This window comes from Mobula birostris, chromosome 3, assembly GCF_030028105.1.
Source record: "Mobula birostris isolate sMobBir1 chromosome 3, sMobBir1.hap1, whole genome shotgun sequence".
NCBI classification, from domain to species: domain Eukaryota; kingdom Metazoa; phylum Chordata; class Chondrichthyes; order Myliobatiformes; family Myliobatidae; genus Mobula; species Mobula birostris.
Genome location: NC_092372.1, coordinates 136,823,796 through 136,845,299, shown reverse-complemented (window position 1 = coordinate 136,845,299; position 21,504 = coordinate 136,823,796). Strand labels below are relative to the sequence as shown.

The 21,504-nt window shown below is 41.0% G+C and overlaps 1 protein-coding gene across 1 annotated transcript in view; it reads left to right on the top strand.

Moving 5' to 3' along the window:
* The window catches only part of tspan13a (tetraspanin 13a), a 53,422-nt gene that overhangs the window by 12,475 nt on the left and 19,443 nt on the right, over positions 1-21,504 (top strand). The window contains exon 2 of the mRNA XM_072251966.1: positions 17,700-17,867. Within this exon, the coding sequence (XP_072108067.1) occupies positions 17,700-17,867 (168 nt within the window). The remainder of the gene's footprint in view (positions 1-17,699; positions 17,868-21,504) is intronic.

The window sequence follows — 21,504 nt, the reverse complement described above, 5'->3', positions numbered from 1 at the left end:
GGTTTTTTTTGCTCCAACAGCGTTCAGAGAGGCGGGTCTGCGCAGGCGTGTGACGTCGGGCAGTGCAGTGCGACAGATTTAAAAGGAACAGAGCCTCATACAGCAGGCAGCGTAGTTTGCGTGCGGCGGAGTGAGCCGGGAGCAGAGTGAAGGCTTAAGGGCTTTGGCTCAACGGGCTTAGGCGGAAATAGGCGAGGAAGGTTTGGTATTCATTTTCTGTTGTTATTTGAGGAGAGGGGCAGTATGAGTGTGAGGGCAGTTTGTTGTTCTTGGTGTCGGATGTGGGAGGCCCTGAAGTCTCCAAGCCTCCTGGACGTCTACATCTGCGCCAAGTGCATCGAGATGCAGCTCCTAAGGGACCGTGTTACGGAACTGGAGCTGCAGCTCGATGACCTTCGTCTGGTCAGGGAAAGTGAGGAGTTGATAGAGAGGAGTTACAGGCAGGTGGTCACACCGGGGCTACGGGACGCAGACAAGTTGGTCACGGTTAGGAGGGGGAAGGGGAAGAGTCAGGTAATAGAGAGTACCCCGGTGGCTGTGCCCCTTAACAATAGGTACTCCTGTTTGAGTACTGTCGGGGGGGACAGCTTACCCGGGGGAAGCGACAGTGGCCGTGCCTCCGTCACAGAGTCTGGCCCTGGAGCTCAGAAGGGTAGGGAAAGGAAGAGAAGGGCAGTTGTGATAGGGGACTCGATAGTAAGGGGGTCAGATAGGTGATTCTGTGGACGCAGTCCAGAGACCCGGATGGTAGTTTGCCTCCCTGGTGCCAGGGTCGGGGATATTTCTGATCGTGTTCAAGATATCCTGAAGTGGGAGGGTGAGGAGCCAGAGGTCGTGATACATATGGGTACCAATGACATAGGTAGGAAAAGGGAAGAGGTCCTGAAAGGAGAATATAGGGAGCTAGGAAAGGAGTTGAGAAAAAGGACTGCAAAGGTAGTAATCTCGGGATTACTGCCTGTGCCACGCGACAGTGAGAGTCGGAATGCGATGAGGTGGAGGATAAATGTGTGGCTGAGGGATTGGAGCAGGAGGCAGGGATTCGAGTTTTTGGATCATTGGGACCTCTTTTGGTGCAGGCGTGACCTGTACAAAAAGGACGGGTTACACTTGAATCCTAGGGGGACCAATATCCTGGCAGGGAGATTAGCGAGGGCTACTGAGGTGACTTTAAACTAGAATGGTTGGGGAGTGGGAATCAAATTAAAGAGGCTAGGCAAGAGGAGGTTAGTTCACAACAGGAGGATGGGAACCAGTGCAGAGAGACAGAGGGGTGTAAAGTGAGGGTAGAAGCAAAAAGTAGTAAGGAGAAAAGTAAAAGTGGCAGGCCGACGAATCCAGGGCAAGCATCAAGAAGGGCCACTTTTCAACATAATTGTATAAGGGCTAAGAGAGTTGTAAAAGAGCGTCTGAAGGCTTTGTGTGTCAATGCAAGGAGCATTCGTAACAAGGTGGATGAATTGAAAGTGCAGATTGTTATTAATGATTATGATATAGTTGGGATCACAGACATGGCTCCAGGGTGACCAAGGATGGGAGCTCAACGTTCAGGGATATTCAATATTCAGGAGGGATAGACATGAAAGAAAAGGAGGTGGGGTGGCGTTGCTGGTTAAAGATGAGATTAACGCAATAGAAAGGAAGGACATAAGCCGAGAAGATGTGGAATCGATATGGGTAGAGCTGTATAATACTAAGGGGCAGAAGCGCTGGTGGAAGTTGTGTACAGGCCACCTAACAGTAGTAGTGAGGTCGGGGATGGTATTAAACAGGAAAGTAGAAATGTGTGCAATAAAGGAACAGCAGTTATAATGGGTGACTTCAATCTACGTGTAGATTGGGTGAACCAAATTGGTAAAGGTGCTGAGGAAGAGGATTTCTTGGAATGTATGCGGGATGGTTTTTTGAACCAACATGTCGAGGAACCAGCTGGAGAGCAGGCTATTCTAGACTGGGTTCCGAGCAATGAGGAAGGGTTAATTAGCAGTCTTGTCATGAGAGGTCCCTTGGGTAGAGTGACCATAATATGGTGGAATTCTTTATTAAGATGGGGAGTGACATAGTTAATTCAGAAACAAAGGTTCTGAACTTAAAGAGGGGTAGCTTTGAAGGTATGAGTTGTGAATTAGCTAAGATAGACTGGCAAATGACACTTAAAAAGGATTGACGGTGGATATGCAATGGCAAGCATTTAAAGGTTGCATGGATGAACTACAACAATTGTTCATCCCAGTTTGGCAAAAGAATAAATCAAGGAAGGTAGTGCACCTGTGGCTGACAAGAGAAATTAGGGATAGTATCAATTCCAAAGAAGAAGCATACAAATTAGCCAGAGAAAGTGGCTCACCTGAGGACTGGGAGAAATTCAGAGTTCAGCAGAGGAGGACAAAGGGCTTAATTAATGAGAGAAAACTGGCAGGGAACATAAAAACTGACTGTAAAAGCTTTTCTAGATATGTAAAAAGGAAAAGACTGGTAAAGACAAATGTAGGTCCCCTACAGACAGAAACAGGTGAATTGATTATGGGGAACAAAGACATGGCAGACCAATTGAATAATTACTTTGGTTCTGTCTTCACTAAGGAGGACATAAATAATCTTCCAGAAATAGTAGGGGACAGAGGGTCCAGTGAGATGGAGGAACTGAGCGAAATACATGTTAGTAGGGAAGTGGTGTTAGGTAAATTGAAGGGATTAAAGGCAGATAAATCCCCAGGGCCAGATGGTCTGCATCCCAGAGTGCTTAAGGAAGTAGCCCAAGAAATAGTGGATGCATTAGTGATAATTTTTCAAAACTCGTTAGATTCTGGACTAGTTCCTGAGGATTGGAGGGTGGCTAATGTAACCCCACTTTTTAAAAAAGGAGGGAGAGAGAAACCGGGGAATTATTGACCGGTTAGCCTAATGTCGGTGGTGGGGAAACTGCTGGAGTCAGTTATCAAAGATGTGATAACAGCACATTTGGAAAGCGGTGAAATGATCAGACAAAGTCAGCATGGATTTGTGAAAGGAAAATCATGTCTGATGAATCTCATAGAATTTTTTGAGGATGTAACTAGTAGAGTGGATAGGGGAGAACCAGTGGATGTGGTATATTTGGATTTTCAAAAGGCTTTTGACAAGGTCCCACACAGGAGATTAGTGTGCAAACTTAAAGCACACGGTATTGGGGGTAAGGTATTAATGTGGATAGAGAATTGGTTAGCAGACAGGAAGCAAAGAGTGGGAATAAACGGGACCTTTTCAGAATGGCAGGCAGTGACTAGTGGGGTACCGCAAGGCTCAGTGCTGGGACCCCAGTTGTTTACAATATATATTAATGACTTGGATGAGGGAATTAAATGCAGCATCTCCAAGTTTGCGGATGACACGAAGCTGGGCAGCAGTGTTAGCTGTGAGGAGGATGCTAAGAGGATGCAGGGTGACTTGAATAGGTTAGGTGAGTGGGCAAATTCATGGCAGATGCAATTTAATGTGGATAAATGTGAAGTTATCCACTTTGGTGGCAAAAATAGGAAAACAGATTATTATCTGAATGGTGGCCGATTAGGAAAAGGGGAGGTGCAATGAGACCTGGGTGTCATTATACACTAGTCATTGAAAGTGGGCATGCAGGTACAGCAGGCGGTGAAAAAGGCAAATGGTATGCTGGCATTTATAGCGAGAGGATTCGAGTACAGGAGCAGGGAGGTACTACTGCAGTTGTACAAGGCCTTGGTGAGACCACACCTGGAGTATTGTGTGCAGTTTTGGTCCCCTAATCTGAGGAAAGACATCCTTGCCATAGAGGGAGTACAAAGAAGGTTCACCAGATTGATTCCTGGGATGGCAGGACTTTCATATGAAGAAAGACTGGATGAACTAGGCTTGTACTCGTTGGAATTTAGAAGATTGAGGGGGGATCTGATTGAAATGTATAAAATCCTAAAGGGATTGGACAGGCTAGATGCAGGAAGATTGTTCCCAATGTTGGGGAAGTCCAAAACGAGGGGTCACAGTTTGAGGATAAAGGCGAAGCCTTTTAGGACTGAGATGAGGAAAAGCTTCTTCACACAGAGAGTGGTGAATCTGTGGAATTCTCTGCCACAGGAAACAGTTGAGGCCAGTTCATTGGCTATATTTAAGAGGGAGTTAGATATGGCCCTTGTGGCTACAGGGATCAGGGGGTATGGAGGGAAGGCTGGTGTAGGGTTCTGAGTTGGATGATCAGCCATGATCATAATAAATGGCGGTGCAGGCTCGAAGGGCCAAATGGCCTACTCCTGCACCTATTTTCTATGTTTCTATGTTTAAGTCCTGTGGACTGATGAAGTTAAAATAGAACTTGTGGGAAGGATTGAAGGGAAGAAAGCAAGAGGAAGACAAAGACAAATGATTATGGAGACAGCAGCCAGAGAACTGGAAATGAATACCAATGAATTGATCCACTTGACCCAAAACAGCAGTGTGTGGGCCATGGCAGTCAAAGCTCAAACTGGGCATGGTACATGATGATGATGATGATGATTATTGCTTTATGGAGTCAGATTCCAAGATTTTGAGATCCCTCGTCCCAACTTCTGTGCTGAAAGACTGTTCATTCTAGAAAGTTATTAGATCCACTTACTTTCTCCTCTCAATGAACTCTTCCTGTCAATTAAATCTTTCAGTCAATGTAAATTCTCCCAACCATTGCAAAAGGCTATGCCCAATTCTCAGATTTGATAAAGCTACCTCTCATCCACTCAGTCACTTCTTACTTCCATTTTTAGTTGGATGATTTAAAAAGCAACACTTGTTCCTAATGTTAGGTGTGGCCAGCAATTCTGGAATACCAATATTTTGACTATTTTGTAATGTCTTTGCAGCTGTTTTGCCTCTTTATGATACATTTCTCAAGAAAATCATCATCTTTATTTGTTTGTCATCTTCAGACTGTTAGGTCCAAGGGCTACAGAAGGGATTGTAATTTTGTTTATTGATAGCTAGCCTTGGCTTAATCAGCTCAAACTCTACTCTTCCCAAAATTCTTGTTCTGAGGTTACTTGATTGAGCAAAAAAAAACTAATATCTCTTTATGAATAATCACTGTCCCATCAAGACTTCTTTTCCCCTTTGTCTTCACTCTCTAATGAGTGTGAAAAGCGCTCTCTTTTACCATCTTGGAAGTAATTGTTTTGCTCCTTTGATCTCTAAGATCTGAAGTCTTCTCTTTGTAAAGCAGCCTCCATATCTCTTGCATTTTTCAAACTCCATCTCATTAATGAGCCTTTAATTATTACATTACTTCCCAGATCCTTGCTCATATTGATTTATTGCAGTTATTTTTTGTAAACCAAAATTATGAAAGTATTCTTAACATTTATTATTGAAGTACATTGCCCTCTCTTCCCTGAAAGCTCTGCTATTTTCAACACACTTCCTCTGTTGTTCAACTGCATATATGTGCTTGCAGTTAGTATTTCTCAAAAAATGGTTTCCTTTCCAATTACTGTTTGGTTGTATCTCTAGATACTCGTGGATTTAAATGTTTTTTTTTCTCTACCTCCTAGGAATGTTATTTAGATTTCTTGATTTCAGAACAAAATTAAGCTGTGTTTAAACGCATCTAATAGTGGGAATCAAACTTCACTTGGCGTGGAATTGAAATTTGAATGTTCACTGCATGTTTAGATTTCTCTATTGCCTTCAGTACAATCCAACCACTTCTGAGCAAGAAGCTGCAAAGGATGGATATAGACTCTGTCCTGGATTGCTGACTACCTGACAGATAGACCCCAGTTTCTACAGCTGGGTAGTTCTGTCTGAGGTGGTAGTAAGTGGTCCTGGAGCTCCCCAAGGGGCAGTCCTGTTTCTGTTCACACTGTACATTTCAGACTTTCAGTACAAATCTGAGTCTTGTCACTTTCAGAGGTTCTCTGACAACTCTGCAGTGGTTGGGCAGGAGTCGGAGTTCAGAAGACTGGTGGATAAGTATGTGGAGTGGTGTGGGAGGAATTACCTGCTCCTGAATTGGCCAAAACCAGGGAGATGGAGACTGATATTCAGAGCAAGAAGACTGTGAAGAGTCCTATATACATTCTAGGAGTAGTTGTTGTGGTGGTGGAGGAGTACAAATAGTTGGGTGTTCACCTCGACAACAGACTTGACTGGAAAACCAACACAAAGGCTATTTACAAGAAGGGGATGAGCAGACTCTATTTTCTAAGGAAGCTGAGATCCTTCAATATGTGCAGCAGGATGCTGGAGATCCTTTACCAGTTTGTTGTAACGAGTGCAGTCGTCTTTTGCAGCTTTATGTTGGGGGAGCAGCATCAGTGCTAGTGATGCAAAAAGACTAAGTAAACTCCATCAAAAAGGCTGGATCCATCCTTGGCTACAACCCGGACTCTGAGTTAGTGGTGGAGAGGAGATCACTAAACAAACTGTAATCAATTATGGACAATCTGGCACATTCTCTGCATGACCTACTGAATAAGCAGCGGAGAACCCTTTTGAACAGGCTCATTCAGCTCCACTGTCACAATGATCGTTACAGAAAATCTTCCCTACACTCTGTGTGACAGGACACACATCATAGTACAATAGTCTGTTTCATTATTTCATACATTATTGCACATTGGTCAATTATTATTGTGTATATTATTATTCTGTACTTTATTAGTTAAGTCTGCACACTGTTAAGTATATTTTTTTAAATGTTGCTGCTGTAATGAAAGAACTTCCCACTTGGGTTCAATAAAGTACTTATGTTGCATTGAAACTTCACATGCTGTAATTATTTAAAAAAAAATAACTGCATTTTAACCAATAATTAAGGTGCATAATGTTTTCATAAATGGATGTTTCTTTAGAAATCACATACTAGTATTAACCACTAAGATTGTTGGGCTCGTTTGGACAAGCTGTACATGACTTGTACTTTCAAAACAGCCTTGCTTTGGAATTGATCACAAGCATGTTCACAAGGCCATTGTTTTGTTTCGACTACAGATATTGTGTCCTCGGTTTCAGATGGATTTGCCATGGTGCAGCTGCAAGATTAAAAATGCAAAGTTATGTTGAATCTTGTATTGGAGCTTTTATTGCTTGGGTTAGGTTTGACACAAATCATTTGTACAAGGAAGTTGCCAATTTAATATAGACTACAATGCACCTCTATCCCAATCTATGCCACAAACCTTTATCATTATTAGAACTGAGATGAAAATTGAAACTTCAGCTCCCACTCTCCTCCCGTTCCCCTTGTAGAGAATGAAGAAAAGGTATAGTGAAATTTTAGAGGAAATTTATTTGCATACTGAAGAGCGGGGTCAAGAGGCAAAGCAAAATGTACGTCTGTATGCAATAAACAATAGCGTGAAGGTGGATAAAGGTTCCAAAGAAGACCAACTTTTCAGTAAGAGCTCGTTGAGAAATGTGTACATGATTGGCATATTATGTACACAAGCTATATCTTGTGCATCTGTATTACACATTTTGCATAGAGGAATGCTCTTAAATGTTTGAGGCACAAAAAAATTTGGTTATCAAAGCAAAGGTGGAACCAGTAGAAATTAGTAGGAGCATGGTCAAAGCTTGTGAGCTGCAACAAGTCTGTGAAGAAAATGAGGAAAGTGAAGTGGACCAGAAAGTAAACTCATTAAAGCAGGACTTGGGTTTTAAAAAAACGTTGGACACTGGTAGTGCAGCAGAGTGGCAAAAGCAAGAAATTGATAATTGGGGGAAAGAAAGGGAGGGGACACAGCTTGTGAACTGGAAAGTGTTGAAACTGTGCAGGGTACTGGTGAGGCCACACCTGGAGTACTGCCTGCAGTGCTGGTCTCCTTACTTGAGGAAGGATATACTGGCTTTGAAGGCAGTGCAGAGGAGGTTCACCAGGTTGGTTCCAGAGATGAGGGGGTTAGACTATGAGACTGTACTTGCTGGAATTCAGAAGAATGAGAGGAGATCTTATAGATACATATGAAATTATGAAAGGGATAGATAAGATAGAGGCAGGAAAGTAGTCTCACCTACCTGTGGAAACAAGAACTAAGGGACAAAGCCTCAAGATTCTGGTAAGTAAATTTAGGATGGACATGAGGAACTGCCTTTCCCAGAGAGTGGTGAATCTGTGGAATTCTCTGCCCAATGAAGCAGTGGAGGCTACCTCAGTAAATATATTTAAGACGAGGTTGGATAGATTTTTTGAATAGTAGGGGAATTATGGGGAAAAGGTAGGTAGGTGGAGACGAGTCTATGGCCAGATCAGCCATGATCTTATTGAATGGCGGTACAGGTTCAACAGGCCAGATGGCTCCTATTTCTTTGTTCTTATGAAACATAGTGTGGAAGCTGAAGTGATTTAACAGTTTGAGCCTCTCACTAGGTTAAGAATGTGTCAACAAGGGCAGAGGTATTAATTGGGCAGTTCTTTGCTTGGATAAGATTGGATTGCTGAGTTCTAGACTAAGTAAATTTTAAGAGGATAAAGGAACTACGTCAGCTTCCAAATATTTGAGTCAAGTGGGTGGAAGAATGGAATAGGTGCATCATAGAAAGCCATATTAATGGAAAACAACTTGCTTGTGGAAATCTTCACTTAATCCAATGCAGTCATTTTGATGGTAGTCAGGATCGTAGACAAAATCTGCATGCAAAGAAAACAGCTAATATTGGTGAATTGTGTTAATACATTCATGAGACTTGGTGCCACATCAGTTTGTTGACACTGGTGCCTGCAAGTGCAGAAATGTGGAGCAACATACAAAGTGCTGGAGGATCTCTGTAGGTCAGTCAGCAAGTACCAACAGAAGCGTACAGCGATATTTTAGGTCAAGACTCTCACTTTAATTGTCCCTTCTACTTTGACTCTGCTCATCAACCTAAACCTCATGGGACTCTGAAAGGAAAAATGTCACAAATTATACTCCATAATTTTGCATGCACCTTCATGTTTGTTTAATGTCATTTCCTGTACATGGGGGGGTGGAAGAAGAACAGAAATGTTGCTCAGGATCTTATGCAGCACAAAATAAACACCATATAAAGAACACTAAATATATATTGAATGTCCATAAAATAACACTAGGCATAGAACTGTGTGTACATAAGGTGACTGACATGAAATGATGGGGGAGGTATGGTGGGGTGGGTTAGTGGGGTAGAGGTAGAATTCAGCCTTGCTGCTTGGGGAAAGTGACTGTTTTTGAGTCTGGTGGTCCTGGCATGGACACTACATAGCCTCCTCTCTGATAGGAGTGGGGCAGACATTCCATGAGCAGGGTGGATGGGATCCTTCATGATGTTTCTGGCCTTTTTCTGGCACCTTTTTGTATATATATCCTTGATGGCAGGTAGGCTGGTTGCCAGTGATGCATAGGGCAGTTTTAACTACCCATTGTAGAGCCTTCCTGTCTGCTACAGTGCAGTTTCCATACTTTCCTACTTTTTAGGGTGCTGTTTAATTCACATCTGTAGAATGACATAAGTATGGATGTGCATAGTCCAGCTCTCTTCAGCCTCCTCAAAGTAAAAGCGTAGGTGAGCTTTCCTGACTATGTAGGATGTTTTCTGGGACCACGAGAGGTGGTGTGAGGTATGCGCACTCAGGAGTTTGAAGCTGCTGGCAGTTTTCACTGTTATGCCACCAATGTAAAGAGGGGTGTGAGTTCTCCTGAGGTCGATAACCATCTCCTTTATCTTGCTGACATTAAGGAAGAGGTTATTTGCCTGGCACCAGGCCTTGAGCTCTTCCACCTCTCCGTAGACCATCTGAGGAACCTCACCAGTGTCATGTTATCAGCAAACTTGACAGTGTGATAGGCTCATTTGCTCATTATTATCATTTGAGCTACTTGATATAATTTTTCCATGAACTAATTGTAAATTTTTTAGTATATTTTCTTGCTGGCGGTTTGATGTTTATTTTTAGAAGCTTTTTGTATGATGCATGACTCTGGGGTTGTACACTTAATGGGTTTTTTTTTCTCACTTTTCTGCTTAGGTTTTTTTTGTTATCACAAAAATTTTTTTCAATCTTTAGATAATGTATTTTTTTGAGACATTAAGTATTGTTACTTCAATGTACTCATGTTATTTTTTCTGTATAATATAACAATAAAAAGATTTGAAAAGAAAAAGACAGTGTGATAACTCAGGTGTTTAGCCATGCAGTCATGTGTGAGCAAAGTGTGCAGTAATGCATATATTCAACCTTCTAAATGTAATGTTAGCAACTTCTGACTTTTAGCCTTCATTACAAAAGAGCATTTTTACTGATGGGGTTTGTTATTGAGGAAAGAGATAAACCTCAAGATTAAGGTTATCTGGTTTCGTGGGTTTTGAGTTGGGTTAATGTGAGAACTTCACAGATGGGAAGAGTGGATAGTTTGAGAGTTGGGCTGCTCCTCCTCCTTTATCCAGGGTTTATGTGTACTCTCAGAGCATGGCATTAAATTTTCAATACCAAGTTCTACCTCGCCACTTTGAGTGATCATGGGCCAGTGATTCTTAGGATTCAGTGGGATGTTTCATGGCGTCTGCTGAGTATAGCGCCGAATCTGGCTTTGTACACATAGAAGTCTCCTTCCATCTCTGAATTTAGGATAGTGTCCACTCTGCCCAGTGTAGCTGACAGAGAGCAACTGGGCTTTCAGATTGGAAGTTTTGGGCTGACAGAGGTCACTGATGCTGATTTTGGTAATTCTTTGTATGGAGGATTTTCTGGAGATGGCATATGTGGTATTTTCCATTTCCTGGAGATGTTTGCTGTAAGTAGCCCAGACCTTAATCAGACATGACTGCTACCTAATAAATTGAGTTTTGTATCTGGTCCAATGTCTTAACTTTAATGTTTTTTTTTTCAAATGACTAACAGTTAGGTCTGCTGCATTGAAGACTGATGTACTTTCATCAATGTTTCCCATCTAGGAAGTGGTGGCTGCCTAAGTATAGGACTTGGTACACACATTTTATGGTTTTCCATGAGCATTATTGTCCGAGGGCAGTGTTGTGCAGTGGACATGAGCTGGGAGAGGAATTTTGGTCTTGTAGGTGTTGAGTGTAAGACCCTCCCTTGTTTTTGCTTTAGTTAACAGTTGACAATGTATTAGAGGTTGCCCTCTCAGTGTACATATGCCCGCATGTGTACATATACACACTGCACATACTGTGCACAACACACACCTTGCCACTGCAGTTCAGATTACCTTGGTTCTGGACTGTAGTTAGCACAGGCTGAATAGTTTCCCATTAGTTCCACCAGCACCAGAGGTTTGGTGGAGATGAGGGCCAAATTATAGTGAGTCTAATTTACAAGTGTAAGGAAGTGATGTAGTGTTGCCAAGTGGTTAAGGCGTCGGTCTAGTGACCTGAAGGTCGCTATTTTGAGCCTCAGCTGGGCAGCATGTTGTGTCCTTGAGCAAGGCACTTAACCACACATTGCTCTGCGACAGCACCGGTGCCAAGCTATATTGACCCTAGTGCCCTTCCCTTGGACAACATCGGTGGTGTGGAGAGGGGAGACTTGCAGCATGGGCAACTGCCGGTCTTCCATATAACCTTGCCCAGGCCTACGCCCTAGAAACCTTCCAAGGCGCAAATCCATGGTCTCACAAGATTAACGGATGCCTATTTCTTTTTTTTTTAAAAAGAAAGGGAAGTGATGTAGCCTGGGCTTTACTGAGATTGGTTGGAATCATGGCTTTCAAGCTATAATGGAGCAAGTGCAAAGTGAAATTAAATCTGAGTGGACAGCCAAATGTGAGAAAGAGGGTAAGGTTTTAGTGAGGTAAATGAATGAAAGCCATGCAGAGTAGATGGTCATGCAGAAAACCTAGTGGCCTGAAGAACAGATGGTGAATAGAGAGAGCATAGAATGCACATGGAAGCTAAGCGTGGGCAAACTCATCAGGGAGGGTATGACTATCAATGCCATTGGAAGGAAGACTTGAAGACTTCACTAAAATAACTGTTCCAATGTCAGGATTCTTGACTGCATTCAACATCCAGTCTGGCTGCCATTTCCTGACCAACAAGAAGTCATGAAGACTGCATCGAATCTCATAAATAATGAGGCCTTGAACAGGCAATAAACACTCCATAACATAGAGCTTTGGTTGCAAATTTGCAAATGTCATTATTCACCTCTGGAGAGTGAGGAAGGTGTTGGAGGACCTGACATGATATAATCATGACAGTGTAGTATCTGCAGAGGAGTCTCCCTGTTGTCTGTCACAGGGAAAGTTATCGTCAAGTCCTCCATATCCATCACCTCCAGTGGCCAAAGAGATGCTCCCAAATCCGTGTGGATTGTATTCATGTACAGATGCAATGATTGGTTATCATTTGAAACATAGTCACAGTCATAGTCATTGGTGAGGAGACGTTGTGTGTAGATGGAGGAGAGTTAGCTACGTGTAGTTCAGAGCACCTACTTTTAACAGGCAGAACTAGCTCTCATTTCAGTTTGCAGTGCTGTCTGTTCTATTTCCATTGTAGTTTTCCTCTATTTATAATACTGAATTTTGCATTTATTTGTGTTTATTTCTATCATGAATTTTTGTTGACATCCATCTTCCATTAAGCACCTGGCTGCTTTAACCAATTAACTCCCTCCTTTGATGAGTCCTGAGGAAGGGTCTTGGCCCAAAACGTCGACTGTACCTCTTCCTATAGGTGCTGCCTGGCCTGCTGCGTTCCATCGGCATTTTGTGTGTAACTCCCTCCTGTGATGGTTTTTCTTCTCCTGTCAATGTCTGCAATAAGTAATGAGTTTATAGGATGAAATCGCATCTTGATACCTTTCTGTTAATAGATTCAATGACTTCTCAAAACAGAAATATTTTTCTTTCTCTCCTTTAGTTTCCATGATGCAGATAATAATGAAAATGCCAGGTGTCTTTTATACAAAAAAGCAGAAAGGAACAGTTTCTTTCAAAGAAGATCTAATAATATCAGTTGATGTTTTGGAAATAAACTAATAAGAATGTGTTGAGCCTTCATTCTAACAATTTGAATATGACGTGTTTCTATCTTTGTGGCATCACATTCTTAACGTGTCTAAACTGGTACATTTACATAAGACCATAAGAATATAAGTAGGAGCAGGAGTAGGCCATTTGGCCCATTGAACCTGCTCCGCCAATCAATAAGATGATGGCTGATCTGGCCATGGACTCATCTCCACCTACTTGCTTTTTCCCCATAATTCTCAATTCCCTTACAATGCAAAATCTATCCAACCTTGTCTTATATGTATTTACTGAGATGGCCTCCACTGCTTCTTGGGCTGAAAATTCCACTCTTCACATATTTTGGAGAAATACTACTTGCAACATTTTGCACAGCAAATTAAGTGGCGACTAGTAGATGAAAATGCAATGTTGGAAGTCTGGCACAAAAGTAAAATGTTCTGGAAGCAACAGCACTTTTTTTTTTTTTTTTTTTTTTTTTTTGAAGGGTCTTCAGTATGAAATTTTAAGCCAGTTGCTCATTCTGCAGATAATGCTGGTCTTGCTGAGTGTTTCCTGTATATTTTGTATTTGAACTATTATTATTTTTTTCAAGAATAGTGCATTCTGTAAGTTACTTTCACATTTAAAAAAAAATTAAATTATGAATAGAAACAAAAGTGAGAAGTCATATAATTAACAGTCATCTAACAAAGCTCGATCTAGAAAGTGTTCACTTTGTTTCAATCTGCAAATATTTTTGTACAGCGTTGTTTAGCGAGCCCTAATTTTAATGAATGTAAATACCAGGAAGTATGACATCTATGGCTTGGCACAGCTTGAAGTCACTTACTAGTGCTATTTCCTGTTAGGCCTGTTGCTCTAGTATCTAGTTCTCATCATGTGGCTGTCGTGTTGAGTGTAACGGAGGAAAATTGTACTTCTCACGCTTAGACATCCTGCACACTTCTAGTCATGCCTAGTCATTTTCAACATAAAATGACCGTTATCAGGTCCTTCACTTTACTTCTTGACCTTTCGTAATGTTTTCGCACCGGCACTTTAAACTAGTACAGAAAAAAAATTAATATGTAGTAGGAAAATTTGTTGACTTCACTTGATGCTCAGTTTTAACTTTGTGACCTTCTCTAGATTTTTCTTTCACTTTATAGTCTTACTGCTTCAAACTCCAGCCTCATTATGTCCCCTTCTGTTTCCATCAGCAACAAAGTCTCTGCCTTCATTTGCATGATGCAGAGTTCACTTCCCAGTCTCCTTTGCCTGCTGTACTGAAACGTGTGTGCTTTCCGGCACTTTCCTACTTCAAATAAAGTGGCAACATTGGGAAGATTGTCCAGTTCTAACCTTTCCATTTAAAACAAAGGACCAATCCAATTCAGCAAATTCAGGCAAAAGCCTCCATTGATTATTGTCATCAGTAAAATTTAAGTCATTGGGCATCAAAGGGAAATGTCTCCAATGACTGGAGTCCTAACTCTCACAAGGGAGATGGTTGCAGGAACCCTAGACCCAACCATGGCACTTAACTAAACTAATCCCCATGTTGGTGTTTCAAGTACTCATCACACAACATTTGAAAGTACTTGGAGTACATACCTTCACTTCCTCAGGCAATGGATTCAAAATTTCATTCACACTTTAGAAAGAATTAGAAGAAACATTAAATCCCCTACCTTACTTTAAACATATGCCCTCTGGTTACAGGGATCTCTATTAGAAGAGAAAATTCTTTCTGTTTACCCTATCTGTGTACGTCAGTGTTGTAGACCTTAGTTAAGTTCTCCTTCTGATTTCTTTTTCAAAGAAGGCAAACCCAGCTAACGGGCCTTTCCTTAGACTTGAATTGCTCCATTTCAGGCGACAGTCTAGTAAATTTTCTTTTCACCCTCTACAGTGTATTCATATCCACCTTCACTGATTTATCAATGCCATTGCATCATATATTACTGTTTGTAGATGAGGGTGTGCTTAATAATAACACAATGTTAATTCCACTGCAACCTTTTGATGAACGAACCGGTCCCTGACTATCTGTAGCTAGGCCTAAACAGCAAGCAGGCATTGTCAAATATGAAAAGTGGCAAGCAATGACTGTTTCCAACATGAAATAAACCTATTATGTGCATGGAATAGTCTAAATGCCTGCCTTTGACTATCAGTATCCTGCAAGAACTCAACTGGACTAACTGCATAAATACTATGATTATAAAAACAGATCAGAGACAGAGTATCCTATTGTGGTGAGAGACTCCATGGCCTTTTCAACATCTCCTTGGCATAAATCAGGAGTATGATTAGAATACACTCAATTTATCTGAATGAGCGCAACTATAACAAATCAAGGAGGTCAATAACATCCAGTACAAAATTATCTACTTGATTAACATGTGAACTTTTTTTTATTCCACAGTGTACTGTGGCTGCATTTTAGTCTACAGAATCCACTGCAGTAACTCACTGTCTTCCATCTCGGTAGTTTTCAAACCCATACCTCAAGTAGGGGCAGCAGAAGTACAAGAACTTCAAGGCCTACAAGCCTTGCACTATCCTGACTTGGAAATAATTCACCATTCCTTTTAATTGGTGGGAAATCTGGAACTCCCTCCACAGATTGCCTTAATCAGAATGACTGCAGCAGTTTATGAACAAGTCTCTCAACCCCTTTCTTGAAGACACTTGGGAATGGGTAGTAACTGTGGGCCTTGTTAGTAGTGCCCAAACCCCAAAAGTGAATGTATAATGGCATCTTTATTAGTTGAGGTTCCTGTTAAAAGCTCTTTATCTTCCCCTTTGTGAATATAGTTAAGGCAACCAATTTCATACAAATGACTGCTAATACTGCCCTGAGGAAGGGTCTCAGTATGAAGCATCATCTGCTCATTCTCCTCTTTAGATGCTGCCTGATCATGTATGTGAACTCTGGGTTTCCAGCATCTGTAGAATCTCTTGTTTATAATGTGCCAACACTATCTTCTCCAGTCATAAGTCTGCACACAATGCTTTATTTGCCCTTTTCCCTGTCACTTCCTTCCTCCATCTGATTGTAGAAAATGATGTAACGACAGCTTAACCCACACTTTGTCTGAAATGGCAATTGCAAAATAGAATAGTTTCCATGCAGTATATCAAAAATAATTTCAGATGATGCTATGTTAGATTTCTACGGTAGTAAACTGCCTAGAAGACGTTTCTAAGTAAACGATGTATGCCAAAACTAAGAGCGTGAGTAATTGTGCGTGATAAAGCTTGGCAAGTTACAGAATAGTACTCTGCATCCCATTGTTTTCGGAGCTCTGTTTTTGGATGAATTAACAATCGTGTTGTGTGGTACCTTTTGTACTTCATCTCTTGTAGCAAACAAAATAACAATGACCTCACTTGGCAATGCCAAAGCGTAGCTGCTACAAAATGGTGTTCAAGGAAAGAATGTGGTTTTTCTAAAATCAGTTTCATTTTTTTTTAATCTTTTTACTTCTTCATTCATATTGTATTTATAAAATGTGTTTGAATAGCTACTGGAAGACCAACAAGCAAAAAAAAAGTAATTGTTTCTTTTAGACAGTACTAATCTAGGGCCAGTTTTCAATTCCTCCCTTTTGAAATTTTGAGGGAGGATTTGCTAGCAAACATCTTGAGCCTTTCAAATTGCATTAGAAACCACAATGTTGTACTTTACCATTGATGCACATAGGAAGTCTATGTAAAAGGAAAAGTAGTTGGGTGGTATCATTGACTTGAACTTTGTTCCTGGAACTCAGTTTGCTGTGATTTAACAACACAGATCCTTAGTTTGTAAAGGTTTGGAAATGGATTAATCAAGGACATGTACCACAGATCTCAGATTCATAAACTTGTTTCTGTTTCATTACACATAGTAAATTATCTGTGCTTATATATTTTTGTGATCTGTAAAGGTTCTCTTTGTCTCAGTTATCTGAAAAATAAAGGGTCCTATGGATGGAAGGTAAGAACGTTATTTTGGGATGAATTGTGCTGCTTGGGCAGTACCTTTTGATGCACATTGCCCTTTAGCTGTAAGTACTTATGCCTAATCCCAATTTGATGACAAAAGGAGGAAAGTTTGAGATTACTAGAATACAGAAATATACAGAAAATGGTCGCTGAATGTAATTGAGTTAACTTATGTATATTCTTGAACTGAAGCCAGAAGATGCAAATATAAAATTTACGATGAATTAGTAAATGCAGAATAAAAACTTTTGGATGACTAGTAACACTCAATCAGAATCTGGTTTAATATCGCCGGCATATGTCATGAATTTAGTTGCTTTGTGGCAGCAGTACTTTGTAATACATAATAATAAAACTATGAATGACAATGAGAAGTATAATAAACAAGTAGTACAAAACGAAGGGGAGAATACTGAGGAAATGTTCGCGAGTTCATTGCACATTTAGAAATCTGATTAGTGGAGAGTGATAGAAAAGTGTTTCAATGTAACATTTTCTGCTGTTTAGTGTTGAAATTTGGTAGAGACCCTTTAAATTAAATTAATTTTGAAAACTATTTTGGAATTGGATAAGATCTTGTCAATATAGAAAAATTGCATGGCATTCCCGGGGGGGGGGGGGGAGGAATTGGGGAATTGGATAAATACTTTAAGGCAAGGTAATTATGAGTTCAGAAACAAAGGGGTTAAGGCAGCTTTCATTAATGTCTGATTCTAAGTGGTAACATTTTTAGTGTATTGTATAACCATAAGACGACTGGCTGTAACACTGAATTTATGCCTCTTTTCACAGCTGGTCAGTCTGTTGCTGATTGGAATTGCAGCATGGGGTAAAACCTTTGGACTTGTTACGAGCTTCTCTGTCGTTGCTGGAGTGATTGGCGTGGGAATCTTTCTCTTTCTTATTGCTTTGATTGGACTGCTGGGAGCAATTAAACACCACCAAGTGTTGCTGTTTTTTGTATCCTTTTAAATAGAATAATACGTGGGTATGCTGTGCTTTTGTTTATATTCCCCTCGTAATATGCTAACATTTGTGCCTGCATACAAAATATACTGAGGCAAAAATATTTACTGGGTATTAATACAGTGTTTGAGTTATGATAGGGTTCCATTCTTGAGAACTGATTGTAATCTGAAAAATAAACTGGAAACGAACAGAAACAGTGTGTGTGGTGGGGGGGAGGGGGAAATTACAGAGTGAGCAGTAATAGAGTAAGAAAGAAGAGCCAGCCTGCTGACTCAGTGAGTCTACAGAGTGCTCCCAGTCCCTGGTTGTTGTGACTATTGACAGGCTGTGGGGGGGGGGGGGGCTCCAAGGACGTGATGTGTGAGAAGAGCAGGCCTGTGGAAATCCATCCTTCAAATCTTTCAAATGTCCAGTGTCTGTAAGCCAGGGCCGCACTGTAAGGTGCTAAGGGTCAAGAATTGATTTGTTTGGAACATGAATTCATGCCTCCTCTAAGATTGTTGTGATAATCTTGGTGATTTAGAAAAAAAAACAACATAAACACTTGGTGTTTGTATAGTTACAATCAAATTCCTGTCATTATCCATCATAATGCTGTAGAAATGACAAAAATACACAGATTTAATGGATGCTCCTTTGATAAAGACATTATTTCTTGCCCTAAGCATATACTAGCATTTACAGCTCTCTTCTCCTCCCCCCCCCTCCCCCCCAGTTTTCCTAATGTGGAATTATCTGTATCAAAAATATTTCCATAATGGGAAATAGTTGAAGACGTACACAAAAAGACTGCAGGTGCTACAACCTAGTGTAAAGCTTAAGGCAAACCTTAAGGAGCATCACATGAAGGAGTCCTTGGGAGGCAGTGATTGCAATATGATAGAATTTGCCTTGCAATTTGAGCTAAAGTCAGATGTATCAGTATTACAATAGAGTGAATGAAGTTATTGGGGCATGAGAGATGAGCTGGCTAAAGTTGATTGGAAGAGGACATTAGCAGGAATGATAGGAGATCAGCAGTGGCTGGAGTTTCTAGAGCAATTCGGAAGGTGCAGGACAGATAGGTCGCTAAGATGAAGAATTATTCTAAAGGGAGGATGAGGCAACTATGGCAGACAAGGGAAGTCAAAGGTGTTATAAAAGCAAAAGACAGGGCATATAGTAGCGCAAAAATTAGTGGGAAGTTAGAAGTTTGGCAAATGTTTCAAAACCAACAGAAGGCAGCTGAAAATCCCAAAAGGAGAGAAAAGATTAAATATGAAGGTAAGCTAGTCAATAATATAAAAGAAGATACCAAAGGTATATATCAGATATCTAAAGTGTGAAATAGAAGAGAGGGTGGATATCTGACTGCTGGAAAATGATGATGGAGAGGTAGTAATGGGGGGGGGGGGGGGAGACAAAGAAATGACCAAAGAACACTGCGAAAGACACTAGCAGTATGCCAGAAATTCGAGTGTGTTGGAGGCAGAAGTGATTGTAGTTGCTATTAATAAGAAGGTGCTTGGAAAACTGGAAGGTCTGAAGTTAAATAAGTCACCTGGACCAGATGGACTACACCCCATTCTGAAAGAGCTTGTGGAGGCATTGGAGTGATCTTCCAAGCATCACTAGATTCTGAAGTGGTTCTATTGGACTGGAAATTTGCAGATGTCATTCCACTCTTTAAGAAAGGAGGGAGGCACGAGAAAGGAAATTATAGGCCTGTCTTCAGTGGTTGGGAGGACGTTGGAATCTGTTAAGTATAAGGTTTTGGGGTATTTGAAGGCTCTTGATAAAAATAGGCCAAAGACAGCATGGTTTAAGGAGAAATCTTTTCAAGAAATCTGTTGGAATCTTTGAGGAAATAACAAGCAGGAAAATAAAGGAGAGTCAGAGTTTTTTTTTCACTTAGATATTCAAAAGGCTTTTGACAACGTACCACACGAGGCTGCTTAATAACGTAAGGTTCCCTGGTATTACAGGAAAGATACTATCATGGATAGAAGATTGGCTGACCAGCAAGAGGCAAAGATTGGGAATAAAGGGGGGCCTTTTCTATTTGGCTGTTGTTGACTAATGGTTTTCTGCAGGGGTCAGTGTTGGGACCACTTCTTGTTATATGTCAGTGATCTGGATGATGGAATTGATGGCTTTGTGGCAAAGTTTGCAGACAATACAAAGGTAGATTAATGGGCAAGTACTGCTGAAGGAGCAGAGAGTCTGTAGAAGGACAGACAAATTAGGAGAATGGACAAAGAGGTGGTAGATGGAATATAGCGGAGGGAAGTGTATGGTCATGTACTTTGACGAAGAAATAAAGGCATAAGATTATTTTCTAAATGGGGAGAAAATTCAGAAATCTGAGGTGCAAAGTGACTTAGGAGCCCTTGTGCAACATTATTAAAGGTTAACTTGCAGGCTGAGTCGGTGGCAAGGAAGGCAAATGCAATGTTAGCATTCGTTTCAAGAGTACTAGAATAGAAAACCAAAGATGTAATGCTGAGGCTTTATAAGGCATTGGTCAGAGTGCTCTTGGAGTATTGTGAGCAGTTTTGGACTGCTTATCTAAGAAAGGATATGATGACATTGGAGAGGATACAGAGGTACATGAGAATAATCTGGGGAATGAAAATGTTATCTGTGAAGAGGATTTAATGGCTCTGGGCCTATAATCGCTGGAGTTTAGAAGAATGAGGGGGATCTCATTGGAATATGTCAAATATTGAAAGGCCTAGATAGAGTGGATGTGGGGATGATTCTGTAGTTGGGGAGTCTCAGACCAGAAAGCACAGCCTCAGAATAGAAGAACGTCCTTTAGAACAGAGATGAGGATGAATCTCTTTAGCTAAAGTGTGGTGAATTTGTTGAATTCCTCACTGCAGATGGCTGTGGAGACCAAATCATTGGGTATCTTTAAAATGGAGGGTGCCAGGTTCTTGATTAGTTAGGGCATCAAAGATTGCAGGGAGGAGGCAGGAGAATGGTGTTGAGATGGATTATAAATCAACCATGGTGGAGATGATCCAATTAGCCAAATGGCTTAATTCTGCTCCTATGTCTTGTGGTCTTAGACTAGGATTGGAACAAAGATAGCTCCACATCTCCAATGAAATGCAGGTGTAAGTAGGGCCTATATAACTGTGTAAAACAACATCTTTTGATTTTTTTTTTAAGAAGGTGAGAGGAATCAAAAGAGAAGTATTCCAAGGTAAGTAATTGTTCTGCAAGGTAGCCCATAGCAATAGTAAAGGGGAATTGTTTGGATTTAAATTATAGAGAAATGTAAAGAGCCCGAGCCCTTCCTGATGGGGAGTAGAACTGCAAAGGGATTGAACGTCTCTGGAGAACATGAGGGTGTGGGGCAATGGTTTAAAGGACTCCTTACCAAGGAAATAAGCATGGAAACAATGGGAGAAGTTCTTACCATCAAGGTAGGCCCTGAGTTCTTCACAGGGGTGTGAATTCAAGGCCCATGCTGAGGTCAGAGAGGATGGATAAGAAACAACTGGAGCAGAAGATGGTAATGAGAGGGGCATCTCAGCTTGGTATTGTCAAAGGGAGAATGAAAGAGGGGAGAGTGACTGATAGGGAGAGGAGGGTGACGGATTGAAGGAAGAACTCAAAGGTGAGTGGTTTGCAGGCAGTC